At 41.1% G+C, this 16,141-nt stretch overlaps 1 protein-coding gene across 1 annotated transcript; it reads right to left on the bottom strand.

Moving 5' to 3' along the window:
- Positions 1–303: 303 nt before the first annotated feature.
- utp18 (UTP18 small subunit processome component) lies at positions 304–16,055 on the bottom strand. The gene is given in 13 exon segments (NM_001139910.1): positions 304–643; positions 750–892; positions 1,098–1,272; positions 2,433–2,556; positions 3,967–4,057; positions 4,195–4,295; positions 11,109–11,283; positions 11,560–11,685; positions 11,906–12,000; positions 12,549–12,619; positions 12,707–12,802; positions 15,157–15,293; positions 15,709–16,055. Coding segments are annotated over 13 exon segments (1,566 nt in total). The 5' UTR covers positions 15,916–16,055; the 3' UTR covers positions 304–618.
- Between the last annotated feature and the right edge of the window lie 86 nt (positions 16,056–16,141).

A 16,141-nucleotide genomic window follows, 5' to 3' on the forward strand; every position in this document is an offset into this window, starting at 1 on the left:
TTCTGAAGGCACTGTACGTTAAGTATTAAATCCAAAGTTGTGTGAAAATGATCAACTTTAAACACTATCAGTCTTGGAGGAGCACTTTGGTCAAAATGGAATTCACAGTGAATTGTTCTAGTCCATTATTGTGGCTGGTAGCAACAGATTTTCAGGTCAACGTGGAGTAGACTAACGGGGCTATAGTGCATACAAGTTTGACAGCTTTTCTATACTTGTTTAAGCATTATAGTCAATCTATAATGTTATTGTTCTCCGGAGATATCTAGAAACAGAAGAAACTATAATAATAACAACCAAGTATCAAGGAAATGAAGTTGTATTTTATCCATTATACAAACATTTGTCAAACCCTAAAGTAGACAAAGAAATATACAGGGCATGCATTTTGAAAACAGAACACTTAAAAAATGTTATCACTCAAATTTGAAGGGGAAAAAAACAGGATAACAAAGACATGGTATCTTGCTGTGACACTTTCATAGATGAAATTACCATAACCGATTTCACAATTGAAGTCCTTTTCATTGTAAAATGTCTTCTTGAAGACAATGGTAGTTGTATTGAGGGCGCATGGTGTCTTGATGTTGATTACGAGCCTGCTTGTGATGCTCTTCATCAAAAGTCTTTGTAATGCAACAACCTGAAAATAAACCAAATTATTATTCTAATATATTTATTTGTATCAAAAGTCACCCATAGTGTTTATGTTTTTTTATTTTCTGCTGTCTGAAAAAAACAAAACTCACCTGAAGAGAGGGGCATGGCCCTTGTTGTTGGCCAGAGAGAAGAAGCCGCTGTTTGGGGAGAAGTCCAGGCGGTGGGCCCTGTATATGGTTTTCCTCTGGAACATGGGGAAGTTGGAGAACACTGTGAAGCTGGGGATATGAACCTGAAATGAGAAGGGTAGACACATGGCACTTGGAGAGACTTGATGACAGTGAAAGAGAGACATGGTTTTAATTCCTTTTAAATCAACTCAAACTTTATTACTATCCAAGTCATGCTGCAATAAAACCTAATATTTACAAGAGACCAGCTGTATCTGTTATGATGACAAAGACAACATTAGGTGTGTGTGTGAGAAAGAGACTGACCAATCGGGCAGCCTCGTCGTCAGCCCTGGAGGCAATGGCCAGGATCTCGGAGGTGGGGTTGAAGCGGAGAGAGGTGGCAGAGGTCACCAGGTTCATGATGGTCTTCAGAGGCTTGGGGTTGTTCTGCCGCATACACTCCTCCTGGGAGTACACGTTCACCACACCTGCCGCTGACCTGAGATAATAGAAATGGTAGAAAAATAATGTGAACTTCTGTGCTACAGCTATATGAAAAAATATAATTGGGTTATTCCATGAAATGGGTGCCTTTGGCATCCCGTTGATATTTTAAGTAGAAAATGTGCACAAATATTACAATTGAAAAGCCTTTTATGTTAAATTAAGTGCCCTTTAAATGTAGACCACATGGAGAATTCAATAAATCTGTTTTTTTTTTATATGAATAAAGTGTCAAAAATTCAGCGTTTTGACATGTCCCTCCTTCAACAATGTGTCCACCTCTAGGAAGATTTTAACTCGCTTAACCCCAACATTTCTCCAAGTTTCACCATCATTGTACAGGCCTAGTTATTTTGTTGCTTTGACAAAGTCATGTATGAAGATAATTTATTTAATGTGATTAATTTACATGTTTCCTTCATTTTAAGATCAACCATGTTACTTGAACTGAACTCTGGTTTTAATATCGTGAAACTATTCCTTTTAAAATAGTTTTTGTCCTAAAAAACATAGAACATCAAATAGTCAAATGATAGAGTAAAAGCAGGTGAGCTGGTGGAAAACTGAGCGGGTCGAGCATAACATGTCAACCAACCCTGTTACCCATGGATAGACAGTTAAAACATTTCTAGCCTACATTTTTTTGTGAAGCTTGCATTTAATTAACACTTCCTGTTGCACAAAACAAGATTCCATTCCCCCTGTCACGAGGAAATGTATGGCTGATTAAAGATGAAATCGTCAACCCTGTTAACTTTATTTGGCACATAATAGGCACTTACTATAAATGTTTTATTTAAATCGCTTAAAGTGGGATAACATGTTTTTTTTATTAAGTTGAACGTGCTCTTTATGACAATGTTAATATTTGTTACACTTCTTAAAAAAGGCACCTAATTGGTGGAACAACCCAATTATCCTGAAGGTTTTGTGGCAGAATCATGCATAAAAACAAAAAAAAGACATCTGAAGCAAGACAAACAGGACAATACAAATATTGCAATGGTTTGATCACAAACCGACAGGGACTATCCCTGCTGAATCACATCAGCAAGGAAACGGATGAATTAATAAATAAATGAATAAAGCTACACACCAACAACCTTATATCCCAAAACGACATGGAAAATATTAAAAACAAAATGGCTGACTCACCCGCAGGCCAGATACTGTCCGTTCTTGGATGCAGCCATGGAGGTCCCACTCACACAGCCATCATCTGTGAACCTGTTCAGGCATTTACTGCTCCTCATGTCCCATATGTACACCTCACCCTCCTCTGCAACATCAAAACAAGTTTGGTGCATACAGGTACCCATGTACAGCTTTAAAAAGGTGCAATATGCAGAAATCACTCCGCCATTTTCTTTCTGCTAAAATGCTAATAGTTCGCCTAATTTCAGTTTGTGACAAAACAAGCAGTGGTCACCATGGCAGGGGTCACTGAGTCAAAATACAAACCAAGAACTACCGCTCCGATTTTTTTATGTTATTATTTTTAAACATGACAAAGAATGAAATATTAACCCATTTAAAAACTGTTCTGTAGCAATGAGGTTTAGTAGTAGGAAAAACACCCAATACATTATCACTGCATATTGGTTATGCTTGAATTGCCCTGCCAATGTTGTTCTTCTCAGATCATTTTGAAATTATATTTCAAAATTGTAGGTATAGGTATACAGCTGAGTGAGCATAATCATTTGCTTTTATTTTACTGGACTGATAGCCTGCATCTGATGGTCAGTCTGAAGGAGAGAGCAGCGGTGAGGCTTCCAGCCGATGGCGAAACTCAAGTCACACTGCATTATTTCTGCCTCCTGCACCAATTCATGTTGTTAAATCGGATGATGGCCAGTTAAAGTGAAATATTACTATATATTAAAAAAACGCCGCTAATAACACTTTGCTATACTGCTTGCAGTGTGAGTGGATGTAGGGAGAATGCGCATTGACAGTGCTGAATTTCAACATGAACTTATTCATAAAAACACTCAGCTATATTCCGCTGAGTCTCTAGTCATGGTTTTAAAAGTTTTTAAATCTCAGTCTCAACTTTGCTGTGCGCTCGAGGCTTCTTTTTACAGTCTATGGCTTGAGCTGAGCTATCTGATTGGCCAGCGGTAGGTCTAAAGGTGCACTTGATTTGCTCTCTGGGCCTGCCAGGTAAAGTGGAGTTCTACCTTCAGACACATGACATTTTTCAAAATGGGAACACTTTGCCTTCCCAGTGCTAGGGCTGCTGAATCAAGTGCACCTACCACCAACAGCACGAAACAAATACAAAAATCGGAACACGAGGATTTATCGTTGTTGTTTTTTTTTACACAAATGTTTGGTGACCAACTAGGACCACTGGTGTAGATAATCATTGTACCATCTCTGTTAAATATATGTTCCATAAACAAAAATATTGTTTGAAGCTGGTGAACAAAGCCAAAAGTAAAAAGACACAAAAACTAACTTAAGAATGTGAAGCATAGAAGTAGCACACACAGAACAAATCTACTGCTTCTTAGAATTGCTTTCAAAGAGAATGACAGATCTATAACTCATATTTCTATGTGAATTTGGTCAGGACGCCCAAAAAGTCACATTTTGAAGCGTTAACTAAAGTCTAAAAAAGGCTTTAGGATGTGATTGTGGTGTTAGGCTGTGGCTGTGTGTCTTAGACCAGGGTAAAACCCACCAGAATTGGTGAAGACTTTGCTGCCGTCGTGGGAAAAAGCCACTCCCGCAATGTTTCCGTTGATCTTCATGCTTTTCACTACCTCCTTTGTCTGAAAAAAAAAAACAACAGTGAGAAAATACAGACATTTATGCAATGCATGTATGCGCCTGATCCAAAATGGAGTCTACATTTTGATCCATTTTGGATGTGTGGTATACCAGGTATTTGCCATCTACAATCACTTACCTTCATTGTTAACACATGGAGGTATCCGGAGGTGCCAGTGAGAAGGAGGGATTCTCCATCAGGGGAGACTTCAAACTCTTTCACCCTCTGTTCCCTCAGACCTGGGGGACAATCATAATTGTTACTGCACTCAAATCACACAACCAGTCACTTACCCACTATATAAAATATACAGCGATTTTATCTTCAAACCAATCACAGAACACAATAATTTGCGCAGTAATAACTAGGCTTGGGTGGTATACCGTAAAACAGGGTATTTGGAAATAGCCATGGGATGGTTTTCAACACCGTCAATACAGATGAAACTTTCTTTTCTAGACATTTGAATATTTGTAGCAACTTTAAGTAAATACCTGCAGTCAATTTGTGCAATACGTTAGGAGATAAAGCCGTTTCCATTCTTAATTTCACCGGTCACATAATATTTCATTATAAAGCTTACCGGTAGTTCCCAGTCACATGGTGTTTGGTTTACAAGCACACAACAACTAGAGAGACTGGAGCCTTGTGAATCACTCAATGTTTTGCACCACGTGCCAGGTGATCTAGGGGCGGTAGGTAGCCTGGCAGTTAGGAGAGTTAGGCCAGTAAACGAAAGATTGCTGGATTGAATTCCCGAGCTGACAAGGCGAAAAAAATCTGTCATTCTGCCCTTGAGCAAGGCAGTTAACCCACTGTTCCCTGGGCGCCGTTGACGTGGATAACGATTAAGGCAGCACCCAGCACCTCTCTGACTCAAAGTGGTTGGGTTAAATGCATTAGACACATTTCAGTTGAATACATTCAGTTGTACAACTGACTAGGTATCCCCCTTTCCCCTAGTTACACAACTAAATGTTTGCCAGCTAGATATCAAATCAAATTTTATTTGTCACATGCAACAAATACAACAGATCTAGACCTTACAGTGAAATGCTTACTTACAAGCCCATAACCAACAATGCAGTTAAGAAAAATTAAGTGTTAACAAAAGTATTTACTAAAATAAACAAGTAAAAATACAAATAAAAAAATAATCAAAGAGGAACGATAAAATAACAGTAACGAGGCTATATACAATGTGCGGGGGCATAGGTAAGTCGAGGTAATTGAGATAATATGTACAAAAGCTGAAGAACATACGCACATCCAAGTACTTTCTGCAGGTGCTGGAGTCATGGAAAACAGAAAGGGAAATGCAGCACACTGCTGCTCATGCTCCTAGGTGAGGTCCTGGATGGCAGGAAGCTTGGCTCAAGTAACGTACTACGCACTACCCTCTGTAGTGCCTTGCGATCGGAGGCCGAGCAGTTGCTATACCAGGCGGTGATGCAACCAGTCAGGATGTTCTCGATGATGTGGCTGTAGAACTTTGAGGATCTGAGGACCGATGCCAAATCTTTTTAGTTTCCTGAGGGGGAATAGGCATTGTCGTGCCCTCTTCACGACTGTCTTGGTGTGTTTGGACCATGACAGTTCGTTGGTGATGTGGACGCCAAGGAATTTGAAGCTCTCAACCTGCTCCACTACAGCCCCGTCGATGAGAATGGGGGCGAGCTCAGCCCTCCTTTTCTTGTAGTCCACGATCATCTCCTTTGTCTTGATCACATTGAGGGAGAGGTTTTTATCCTGGCACCACACTGCCAGGTCTCTGACCTCCTCCCTATAGCCTGTCTCATCGTTGTCGGGGATCAGGCCTACCACTGTTGTGTCGTCTGCAAACACGTATGGTGTTGGAGTCGTGCTTGGCCATGCAGTCATGGGTGAACAGGGAGTACACAAGGGGACTGAGCACACACCCCTGAGGGGCCCCCGTGTTGAGGATCAGTGTGGCAGATCTGTTGTTACCGAACCTTACCATCTGGGGGCGCCTCGTCAGGAAGTCCAGGATACAGTTGCAGAGGGAGATGTTTAATCCCAGGGTCCTTAGCTTAGTGGTGAGCTTTGAGGGCACTATGGTGTTGAACGCTAGTCAATGAATAGCATTCTCACGTTCCTTTTGTCCAGGTGGGAAAGGGCAGTGAGGAGTGCAGAGATTGCATCATCTGTAGATCTGTTGGGGCAGTATGCAAATTGTAGCGGGTCTAGGGTTTCTGGGATAATGGTGTTGATAACCAGCCTTTCACCGTAGTCATTTAGGCAGGTTACTTTAGTGTTCTTGGACACAGGGGCTATGGTGGTCTGCTTGAAACATGTTGGTATTACAGACTCGGTCAGGCACAGGTTGAAAATGTCAGTGCAGACACTTGCCAGTTGGTCAGTGCACGCTCGCAGTACACATCCTCGTAATCCGTCTGGCCCTGCGGCCTTGTGAATGTTGACTTAAAAAGGTCTTACTCACACCGGCTACGGAGAGCGTGATCACACAGTCGTCCGGAACAGCTGGTGCTCTCATGCATGTTTCAGTGTTTCTTGCCTCGAAGCGTGCATAGAAGTCATTTAGCTCATCTGGTTTGCTCATGTCACTGGGAACCTCGTGGCTGTGCTTCCCTTTGTAGTCTGTAATAGTTTGCAAGCCCTGCCACATCCGATAAGCGTCGGAGCCGGTGTAGTAAGATTCAATCTTAGTCCTGTATTGACGCGTCGCCTGTTTGATGGTTATTCGGCGGGCATAGCTGGATTTCTTATAAGTGTCCGGGTAGAGTCCCGCTCCTTGAAATTGACATCTCTACCCTTTAGCTCAGTCTGGATGTTGCCTGTAATCCATGGCTTCTGGTTGGGGTATGTACATACGGTTACTGTGTGGATGGCATCAAGGCACTTATTGATGAAGCCAGTGACGGATGTGGCGTACTCCTCAATGTCATCGGAAGAATCCCAGAACATATTCCAGTCTGTGCTAGCAAAACAGTCCTGTAGCTTAGAATCTGCATCATCTGACCACTTCCGTATTGAGCTAGTCACTGGTACTTCCTGCTTTAGTTTTTGCTTGTAAGCAAGAATCAGGAGGATAGAGTTATGGTCAGATTTGCCAAATGGAGGGCGAGGGAGACCTTTGTACACACCTGTGTGTGGAGTAAAGGTGGTCTAGAGTTTTTTTTGCCTCTGGTTGCACATGCTGGTAGAAATTAGGTAAGAGGATTTAAGTTTCCCTGCATTGAAGTCCCTGGCCACTAGGAGCGCTGCCTCTGGATGTGCATTTTCTTGTTTGCTTATGGCCTTATATAGTTTGTTGAGTGCGGTCATAGTGCCAGCATCGGGTTGTAGTGGTAAATAGACAGCTACGAAAAATATAGATAAACTCCCTTGGTAAATAGTGTGGTCTACAGCTTATGAGATACTCTACCTCAGGCGAGCAAAACCTTAAGAGTTCATTAATATCAGATTTCTTGCACCAGCTGTTATTGACAAATAGACACAGACCGCAACCCCTTGTCTTACTGGAGGCAGCTGTTTCATCTTGCCGATGCACGGAAAACCCAGCCAGCTGTATGTTATCCATGTCGTCGTTCAGCCACGACTCGGTTAAACATAAGTTATTACAGTTTCTAATGTCCCGTTGGTAGGATAGTCTTGATCGGAGCTCATCCAGTTTATTATCCAATGATTGCACGTTAGCAAATAGGACTGATGGTAGAGGCAGGTTATCCACTCGCGGTCAGATTCTTACAAGGCACCCCAACCTACAGTACCATAGTAGAATAATAGAGAAGACATCAAAACTATGAAATAACATATGGAATCATGTAGGAACCAAAGAAAAATGTTAAAACAAATCAAAATATGTTTTAGATTCTTCAAAGTTGCCACCCTTTGCCTTGACAGCTTTGCACACACTTTGTATTCTATCAACCAGCTTCACCTGGAATGCTTTTCCAACAGTCTTGAAGGAGTTCCCACATATGCTGAGCACTTGTTGGCTGCTTTTCCTCCACTCTGCAGTTCAACTCATCCCAAACCATCTCAATTGGGTTGAGGTTGGGTGATTGTGGAGGACAGGTCATCTGATGCAGCACTCCATCACTCTCCTTCTTGGTCAAATAACACTTACACAGCCTGAAGGTGTGTTGAGTCATTGTCCTGGGTCATTGTCCTATTACAAAAGAAATGATAGTCCCACTAAGCCCAAAACAGATGGGATGGTGTGTCGCTGCAGAATGCTTTGGTAGCCATGCTGGTTAAGTATGCCTTGAATTCTAAATAAATCACAGACAGTGTCACCAGCAAAGCACCCCCACACCACCTCCTCCATGCTTCACAGTGGGAACCACACATGCGGAGATCATCCGTTCACCTACTCTGTGACACAAAGACACAGCAGTTGGAACCAATCATCTAAAATTTTGACTCATCAGACCAAAGGACAGATTTACACTGGTCTAAAGTCCATTGCTCATGTTTCTTGGCCCAAGCAAGTCTCTTCTTATTTGTGTCCTTTAGTAGTGGTTTCTTTGCAGCAATTCGACCATGAAGTCCTGATTCACGCAGTCTCCTCTGAACAGTTGATGTTGAGATGTGTCTGTTACTTGAACTCGGTGAAGCATTTATTTGGGCTGCAATTTCTGAGGTGCAGTTTACTCTAATGAACTTATCCTCTGCAGCAGAGGTAACCCTGGGTCTTCCTTTCCTGTGGGGGTCCTCATGAGAGCCAGTTTCATCATAGTGCTTGATGGTTTTTGCGATTGCACTTGAAGAAACTTTGAAAGTTCTTGAAATTTTCTGGATTGACTGACCTTCATGTCTTAAAGTAATGATGGACTGTCATTTCTTTGATTATTCTAGCTGTCCTTGCCATAATATGGACTTGGTCTTTCACCAAATAGGGCTATCTTCTGTATACAACCCCTACCTTGTCACAACACAACTGACTGGCTCAAATGCATTAAAGAAAGAAATTCCACAAATTAAAAAGGCACACCTGTTAATTGAAATGCATTTCAGGTGACTACCTGGTTGAGAGAATGCCAAGAGTATGCAAAGCTGTCATCAAGGCAGTGGCTATTTCGAATTATCTCAAATATAAAATATATATCCGGCGCCATTAACTTCTTTGGGAACGGGGGGGCAGTATTGAGTAGCTTGGATGAATAAGGTGCCCAGAGTAAACTGCCTGCTACTCAGGCCCAGAAGCGAATATATGCATATTAGTAGATTTGGATAGAAGTTTCTAAAACTGTTTGAATAATGTCTGAGTATAACAGAACTCATATGGCAGGCAAAAACCTGAGAAAAATCCAACCAGGAAGTGGAAAATCTGAGGTTTGTAGTTTTTCAAGTGATTGCCTATCCAATATACAGTGTAAATTTGGTCAGATTGTTAACATCTAGTGGAAGCCTTTGGAAGTGCAGTCTTTAGAACGTTGTTTCAGGCTTCTATTGTAAAAGGGGAGCGAATAAGAGTTGTTGGAACCAGTGGTCTGGTTGAAAGCCTTTAGTTAAGTTACGTGCGCAGCCGTTAGCACGAGCTCCGTTCCCTTTCATTTCTAAAGACAAAGGAATTGTCCGGTTGGAATATTATTGAAGATTTATGATAAAAACATCCTAAAGATTGATTCTATACATCGTTTGACGTTTCTACAAACTGTAATGGAACTTTGTCTTAGTCTAGACTTAGTGCCTGCGCCTTGTGCATTTGGAATAGTGAACTAAACGCGCAAACAAAAAGGAGGTATTTGGACATAAAGATTAACTTTATCAAACAAAACAAACATTTATTGTGGAACTGGGATTCCTGGGACTGTATTCCGATGAAGATCAAAGGTAAGTGAATATTTATAACACTATTTCTGACTTTTGTTGACTCCACAACATGGCGGGTATCTGTATGGCTTGTTTTGGTGGCTAAGCGCTATACTCAGATTATTGCATGGTGTGCTGTCACCGTAAAGCTTTTTTGAAATCTGACACAGCGGTTGCATTAAGGAGAAGTGTATATATAATCCTATGCATAACACTTATCTTTCATCAAAGTTTATGATGAGTATTTCTGTAAATTGATGTGGCTCTCTGCAAAATGACTGGATGTTTTGTAGGCAAAACATTACTGAACATAACGTGCCAATGTAAACTGCGATTTTTGGATATAAATATGAACTTTATCGAACAAAACATACATGTATTGTGTAACATGAAGTCCTATGAGTGCCATCTGATGAAGATCATCAAAGGTTAGTGATTCATTTTCTCTCTATTTCTGCTTTTTGTGACTCCTCTCTTTGGCTGGAAAATGGCTGCATGTTTTTTTGTGACTAGGCGCTGACCTAACATAATCGTATGGTATGCTTTCACCGTAAAGCCTTTTTGAAATCAGATACTGTGGCTGGATTAACAAGAAGTTTATCTTTAAAAATGGTGTATAATACTTGTATGTTTGAGGAATTTTAATTATGAGATTTCTGTTGTTTTGAATTTGGCGCCCTGCAATTTCACTGGCTGTTGTCGAGGTCGCTAGCGTCCCACATATCCCAGAGAGGTTAAATGCCATTCAAAGATATCTTATAACTATTAAGTTAACTGTCTAAAATGTGCTAAATACTCTGCAGTTGTGCATTTGGTTTGCTAACTTACAGTAGTTATATAGCTTCTTGCAAAAAACAAGCTTCTCTTAGTAACAGCAGAGAATCCCCTCCTGGATCAAGAGCCTTGCCGTCTAATATTTGTTTTGTGTGTGCAGCAAACTGTAGTATTTTTTGTTATTTGTATAACTGAGTTGGGATGTCTGTCCTGCAAATCATTTGGATCAGAGACTGTATAAAATGTTCGCACTGAGATTTTACATGTACTTGTTAGCATTGCTAACCTTCGGTTTACAAAGTCTCAGCGGGGTTTGTGTTCCATTCCATATTACCGGATATCCTGGGATGGACACAAGGTCGGTATGAAGGTTTGACAATCTCGATACCGCCCAAGCCTTTTATTACTAGGCTATATCACTACCTAACAGCCAACTGGTTAGATTACTACCGAGCAGCCTTAGGCTTCCTCCTCCTCACCTCTGACAGTGTGGACAGGGATGACCTTGCCCTCCATCATGTCGTAGATGTAGAACAGCTTGTTCCTGAAACTGGTGGCCACCACCTGCTCCCCATTCACGCTGAACTGGGCCTTGTGCACCGGGAACTTCTCCAGGTGAATACTCTGGATCTTAGGGTTGGTCTTCCCATCAACCTGGAGAGGAAGGAGGGACATTTAGAGTGAGGTGGATGGTAATTAATATAAGTACAAACTTGTCTGTTAGTGTCACAGATTCACAAAATAACCATAAAATAATCATCCGTAAGGATGTTTGGTGGTCCGTTCAGAGTTTGTATTTTTTTTTGCTTATATGGTCAAAAAAAGGTCTGGAGGATATTAAGGGTATATGACGTTCCCTATACCATGTCTCATGATGACAGCCACAAGAATACCTGAGAAAAGACTGCAGCTGATGAGTAAAATGAATACCTGGAACAGAGAGATGGACTGGTCGAGCCCTGCTGTCATGACAACCTGGGCAGAGGGGTGGAACTGCACCGTGGTCAGTCTGTCCTCAGACGGCCGATCGTTGTTGGCGTGTAGGCACTTCTTCATCTGCAAGAGAGTTAAATATATCCATAATAAATGTACTAGCATCACATGTAAACAAAACCACACGATCTAATACTGGAAAACGTAATGGTTTTGTAACTCCCAAACCTTTAAAGTACTCTGGTTTAGAGTCCCCATTTGCTGTCAGAGAGAGACCTGGTTGTTTTACTCTAACTTAACCTCAAATGTAGTAGTGGTGAGATGATGGGAGAACAGAACTCACCCGTATGATTCCTTTGGGAAGGCTGTCGGATGAGCCCACAAAGTTGCCCGTCTTCCTCATCAGGTCGTCTCCATCAGAGTCTTCATCAGAGTCATCTTTAGTTTTTGGAAAATAGACATCTTTTATTGAAATGACACAAATGTATACTATATACCAGGGCTCAAACTAGATTCAGCCGCATGCCAATTTTTTTCTTGAGCCGACGGTCAGAACATAATTACAAATAATTTGTAAACTGCAAATTGTCTGCAAGAAGCCCAAACAAATATACAATTTCATTAAAACAATTTCAAACTGTCTATATCATGAAAAGAGCAGGTGTTCATAATGTTTTGTAGACTCAGTGTGTATCTCTCTATTATGTGTGGGAATACTTTGGAACAGATTTCCAAAATTAAAATCACTTAGAAATTATTTGTTGGTGTTTTTACAGTGTTTTATGTCCAAAAATAAAAAAAATTACTTCAGAAAACTTGGGAGGGCCAAATAAAAATCACCAAAATTCAGCCCGCGGTCAGTTGGGGGAACCCTGCTGTATAGACTATACCACCATTATTTAGTAGGTAATCATCAGTGAGGGGCATCTCTCATAACATATTACATGGATCATGAAGATGTTTATAACCAAAATGTGGGAGTTTACCTTTTTTCTTATTCTTTTTCTTTACTTTTGTCTCTGCCCAGGACGGCATTCCACCCATTGCTTTTTGGAACCTGGCAAAAATGAGTTGGAAGTGTGAGTTTGAACCACCAGATCCCAGCGGTATTTACTCCATGGCTGTGTTACTAATATCCACTTACTGTTCTTTCATCCTCTGCTGTAACTTCTGTTTGGACATCTTGGCCTCTGCATCACTCTTGGCCAGGTCTCTACGGAACCGGTGTGTCATGTCCACTCTAGGAAACAGGAGGGAAAGATCATGGATGAATGAATAAAAAAAACAGTTGCGTAACTGCTAAGGATGTAATGGTTCACCGAAAACGCATCAGTCCCTGGTTCAAATGTTTAAGAAACAAATCGATCTAAATGTACCATGCATCGGTTAGAAAATCGACTCAAACGTTATGAATCGTCAGTTCACTAAAAAGGTTTTGCTCATGTTACTTTCTTTCTACCTTCCGAAAATACCTCTGATCTGTTGTGAAAACTGATGCTTCCTCTCCTTCATTGTCAAACTAAGCATTTAACTGTGTTGACAGTCATTGATTTTGGACACTGTGTTAACAAACCTCCAAACGCATTTCAATACCATACAACACTCCTTCCGTGGCCTCCAACTGCTCTTAAATGCTAGTAAAACTAAATGCATGCTCTTCAACCGATTGCTGCCCGCACCCACCCGCCCAGCATCACTACTCTGGACGGTTCTGAAATAATTTTTTGTAGTTGTTCACATATTCTAGGTGTCTGGTTAGACTGTAAACTCTCCTTCCAGACTCACATTAAGCATCTCCAGTCCAAAATGAAATCTAGAATCGGCCTCCTATTTCGCAACAAAGCCTCCTTCACTCATGCTGCCAAACATACCCAGCATGCAAAATTACTTGTAGATCCATTTAATATATATATATTTTTTTTAATGGATCTACAAGTAATTTTGCATGCTGGACAACCCCAGGGAATATCAGTAGCCTACTAAAACTGAGCGCTGCTTCGCACGCTGACCAATAATGCCTCGATCACACCGATAGCGTCATTGCATTTTGGTACACCAGAAGGTGAATGTTGAACTTTGGTTGCACACATTCAGATGATGCTGCGTACCATTTTGCACAATGACTCTGTAGGTGTGATCGAGGCTTTACAAAAGTTCAACATTCACCTTCTGCTACCATTTCTGTCAAGATGTCTACGCAAAAAGCACCCCCCCAATCTAATAGTGGGTGATAGATGCCCACTAGTCTCCCTTATGGCTCAGCTCAGGTGACTACATACACCATAGACATTCACACACAGACACACATCAGCTCAAACAGATCCAGCTCAGAGGCCCAGCCCATGAGCTCCATCATCAGCAGATTTGAATTTAGAATGGAAAATGAATGTGTTTATGTAGCAAATGTTGTAGCATCGAATATTATCACATCAAACCAAATCGTATCGATTTGTTCCTCTCATCAAACCAAATCGTTGCAAACTAAAACGTATCATTCCTGTCAGTGCTTGACTTGGGTAGGAGCTCACCGGAGCCGAGTACCAGCACCTCAAATGTTCTACTGCTTGAGCTCCTCTTCATCTTATAGAATATTAGCTCAAAAGTATTGTGGGAGCTCCTGCACCTAAATATAAACAGTTCCGGAACCCAAAATGAGTACCGGAAGCTATTTCAGTCCAGGTCAAGCACTGGTTTCTATATCATACTGGAGCCCATGTATCTACCGTAAATTCCGGACTATGAGCCGCAACTTTTTTCCCACGCTTTGAACCTCGCGGCTTAAACAATGATGCGGCTAATATATGGATTTTTCCCGCTTTCAATTTTTTTTCTCCAAAAAAACACATTCTGTGTCGTGCTCAGTTTTTTTGAGACATGAAGCTTTCATTAGACCAATGAAATTGCCGAACGGGTTAAGGTCAAACAGTGACGAGAGCGACAATGAAAACGATCCAATATCGGATGAAGCAATTCTGAGGCTATTCAACTCCGACACCGAAGGAGATGACTTCAGTGGTTTCAGTGCACAGGACGAGGAAGATAGTGACCAATGACTTTCTTGGTAGGCTACTGTTTACTACAATTTTTCTATTTTTTGTTACAAGCCGTGCTTCGTTAATTAAAGCCTATTTATTTTTGTTACAAGCCGTGTTTCGTTAAAGCCTATTTATTTTTGTTACAAGCCGTGTTTCGTTAAAGCCTATTTATTTTTGTTACAAGCCGTGTTTCGTTAAAGCCTGTGTTAAGTTCATTTGTTTCAATGTACCGGTAGGCACCTGCGGCTTATGTGCGGCTTATTTATGTTCAAAATATATGTATATATTTTTTTTTAATTCAGTGGGTGCGGCTTATATTCAGGTGCGCTCAATGGTCCGGAAATTACGGTAGATACGTATAGATTCGTCTTCAAAAGGGAAAGATGCACATCACTAGTAACTGCCCATACAAGCAATGTTTGATTCACATATCCATGTAATTGACATTAGGGTTACATGACTACAACTAATGTAGTTACATGAAGTGTGAAGCATTGTACATGATGACATTAATGCTGAGAAGACACAATAAGACATTGCTGCAGTCCCAGGTACTAACTCTTCCTCCAGATCATCATCCTCATCCTTCCATACTGCTGTCCTTGTTGGCTGAACCTTCAGCTGTGCTTCATTCTCTACATCGGAATCGCTGGAATCGTCATCATCCAGAAGTGTGGCACCTCCATCCTCTCTGTCCTGTTGACAAGAAATTGATTTGCTAAAAACTGACTGCAATGAAACTAAAAGTAAATGATGTGACTGAGGGATATGACACTGGAGATTATTAGTCTATTACCTGGTTGTAACTAACTATCAATCAATATTGAATTTATATCTATGACATGCTGACAATGTGGCAACATAATCCACTGAGCATCTGGCAGGCAGCATCATTCTGTATGGAATCAGAGGTGTATTCATTACGCCGATTTTTCAGATTGGAATGGCAACCGCAAAAAATGAACTACAACTTCCGTTTAAGAACACAACAGATTTTACGTCACGTTGAAGAGCGTTTGGAGTTGTTGCAAAACGTTTTGTAACAGACGAAACGTTTTGCTACAGAATAGGCGTAATGAATACACCACATATGTAACTAATGAATTCCTACCTCCACGAGCCTTTCCACAAGATCATCTTCAGCACCAAAAACAAGCTCTTCAAGAAGTTTTACAGATGCATCTTCTTCGCCCAAAACAGTCACTGCCTGGGCGTTTTTGTGTTTTTTTAACACTTCTTCCTCGTAGTCAGGCTCTGGCTCAGAGACTCTCTTCTTCGTCTCTCTCCCCTTTCTAGAGTGTATACCGACTTTGTCCATGTTTATCGTTTAAACCTTAGCATATGAAACGAATTGTAAGTTGTCTCAGGGTATACGCTAGAATTTAACAAGATTCTGTAGACTCATAAATGTGCTAGCTAGTCTTTTACAATAACATACCTCATGCACCAAATGTTTTCCACATGGGGTTGGCTGCAACGCTGTGCTAGTTTTGAGCAAAGTCAACGTGCGGCTGCACTATTTCATAAAGTTGCAAAATATGTGC

This window comes from Salmo salar, chromosome ssa06 (assembly GCF_905237065.1).
Source record: "Salmo salar chromosome ssa06, Ssal_v3.1, whole genome shotgun sequence".
NCBI classification, from domain to species: domain Eukaryota; kingdom Metazoa; phylum Chordata; class Actinopteri; order Salmoniformes; family Salmonidae; genus Salmo; species Salmo salar.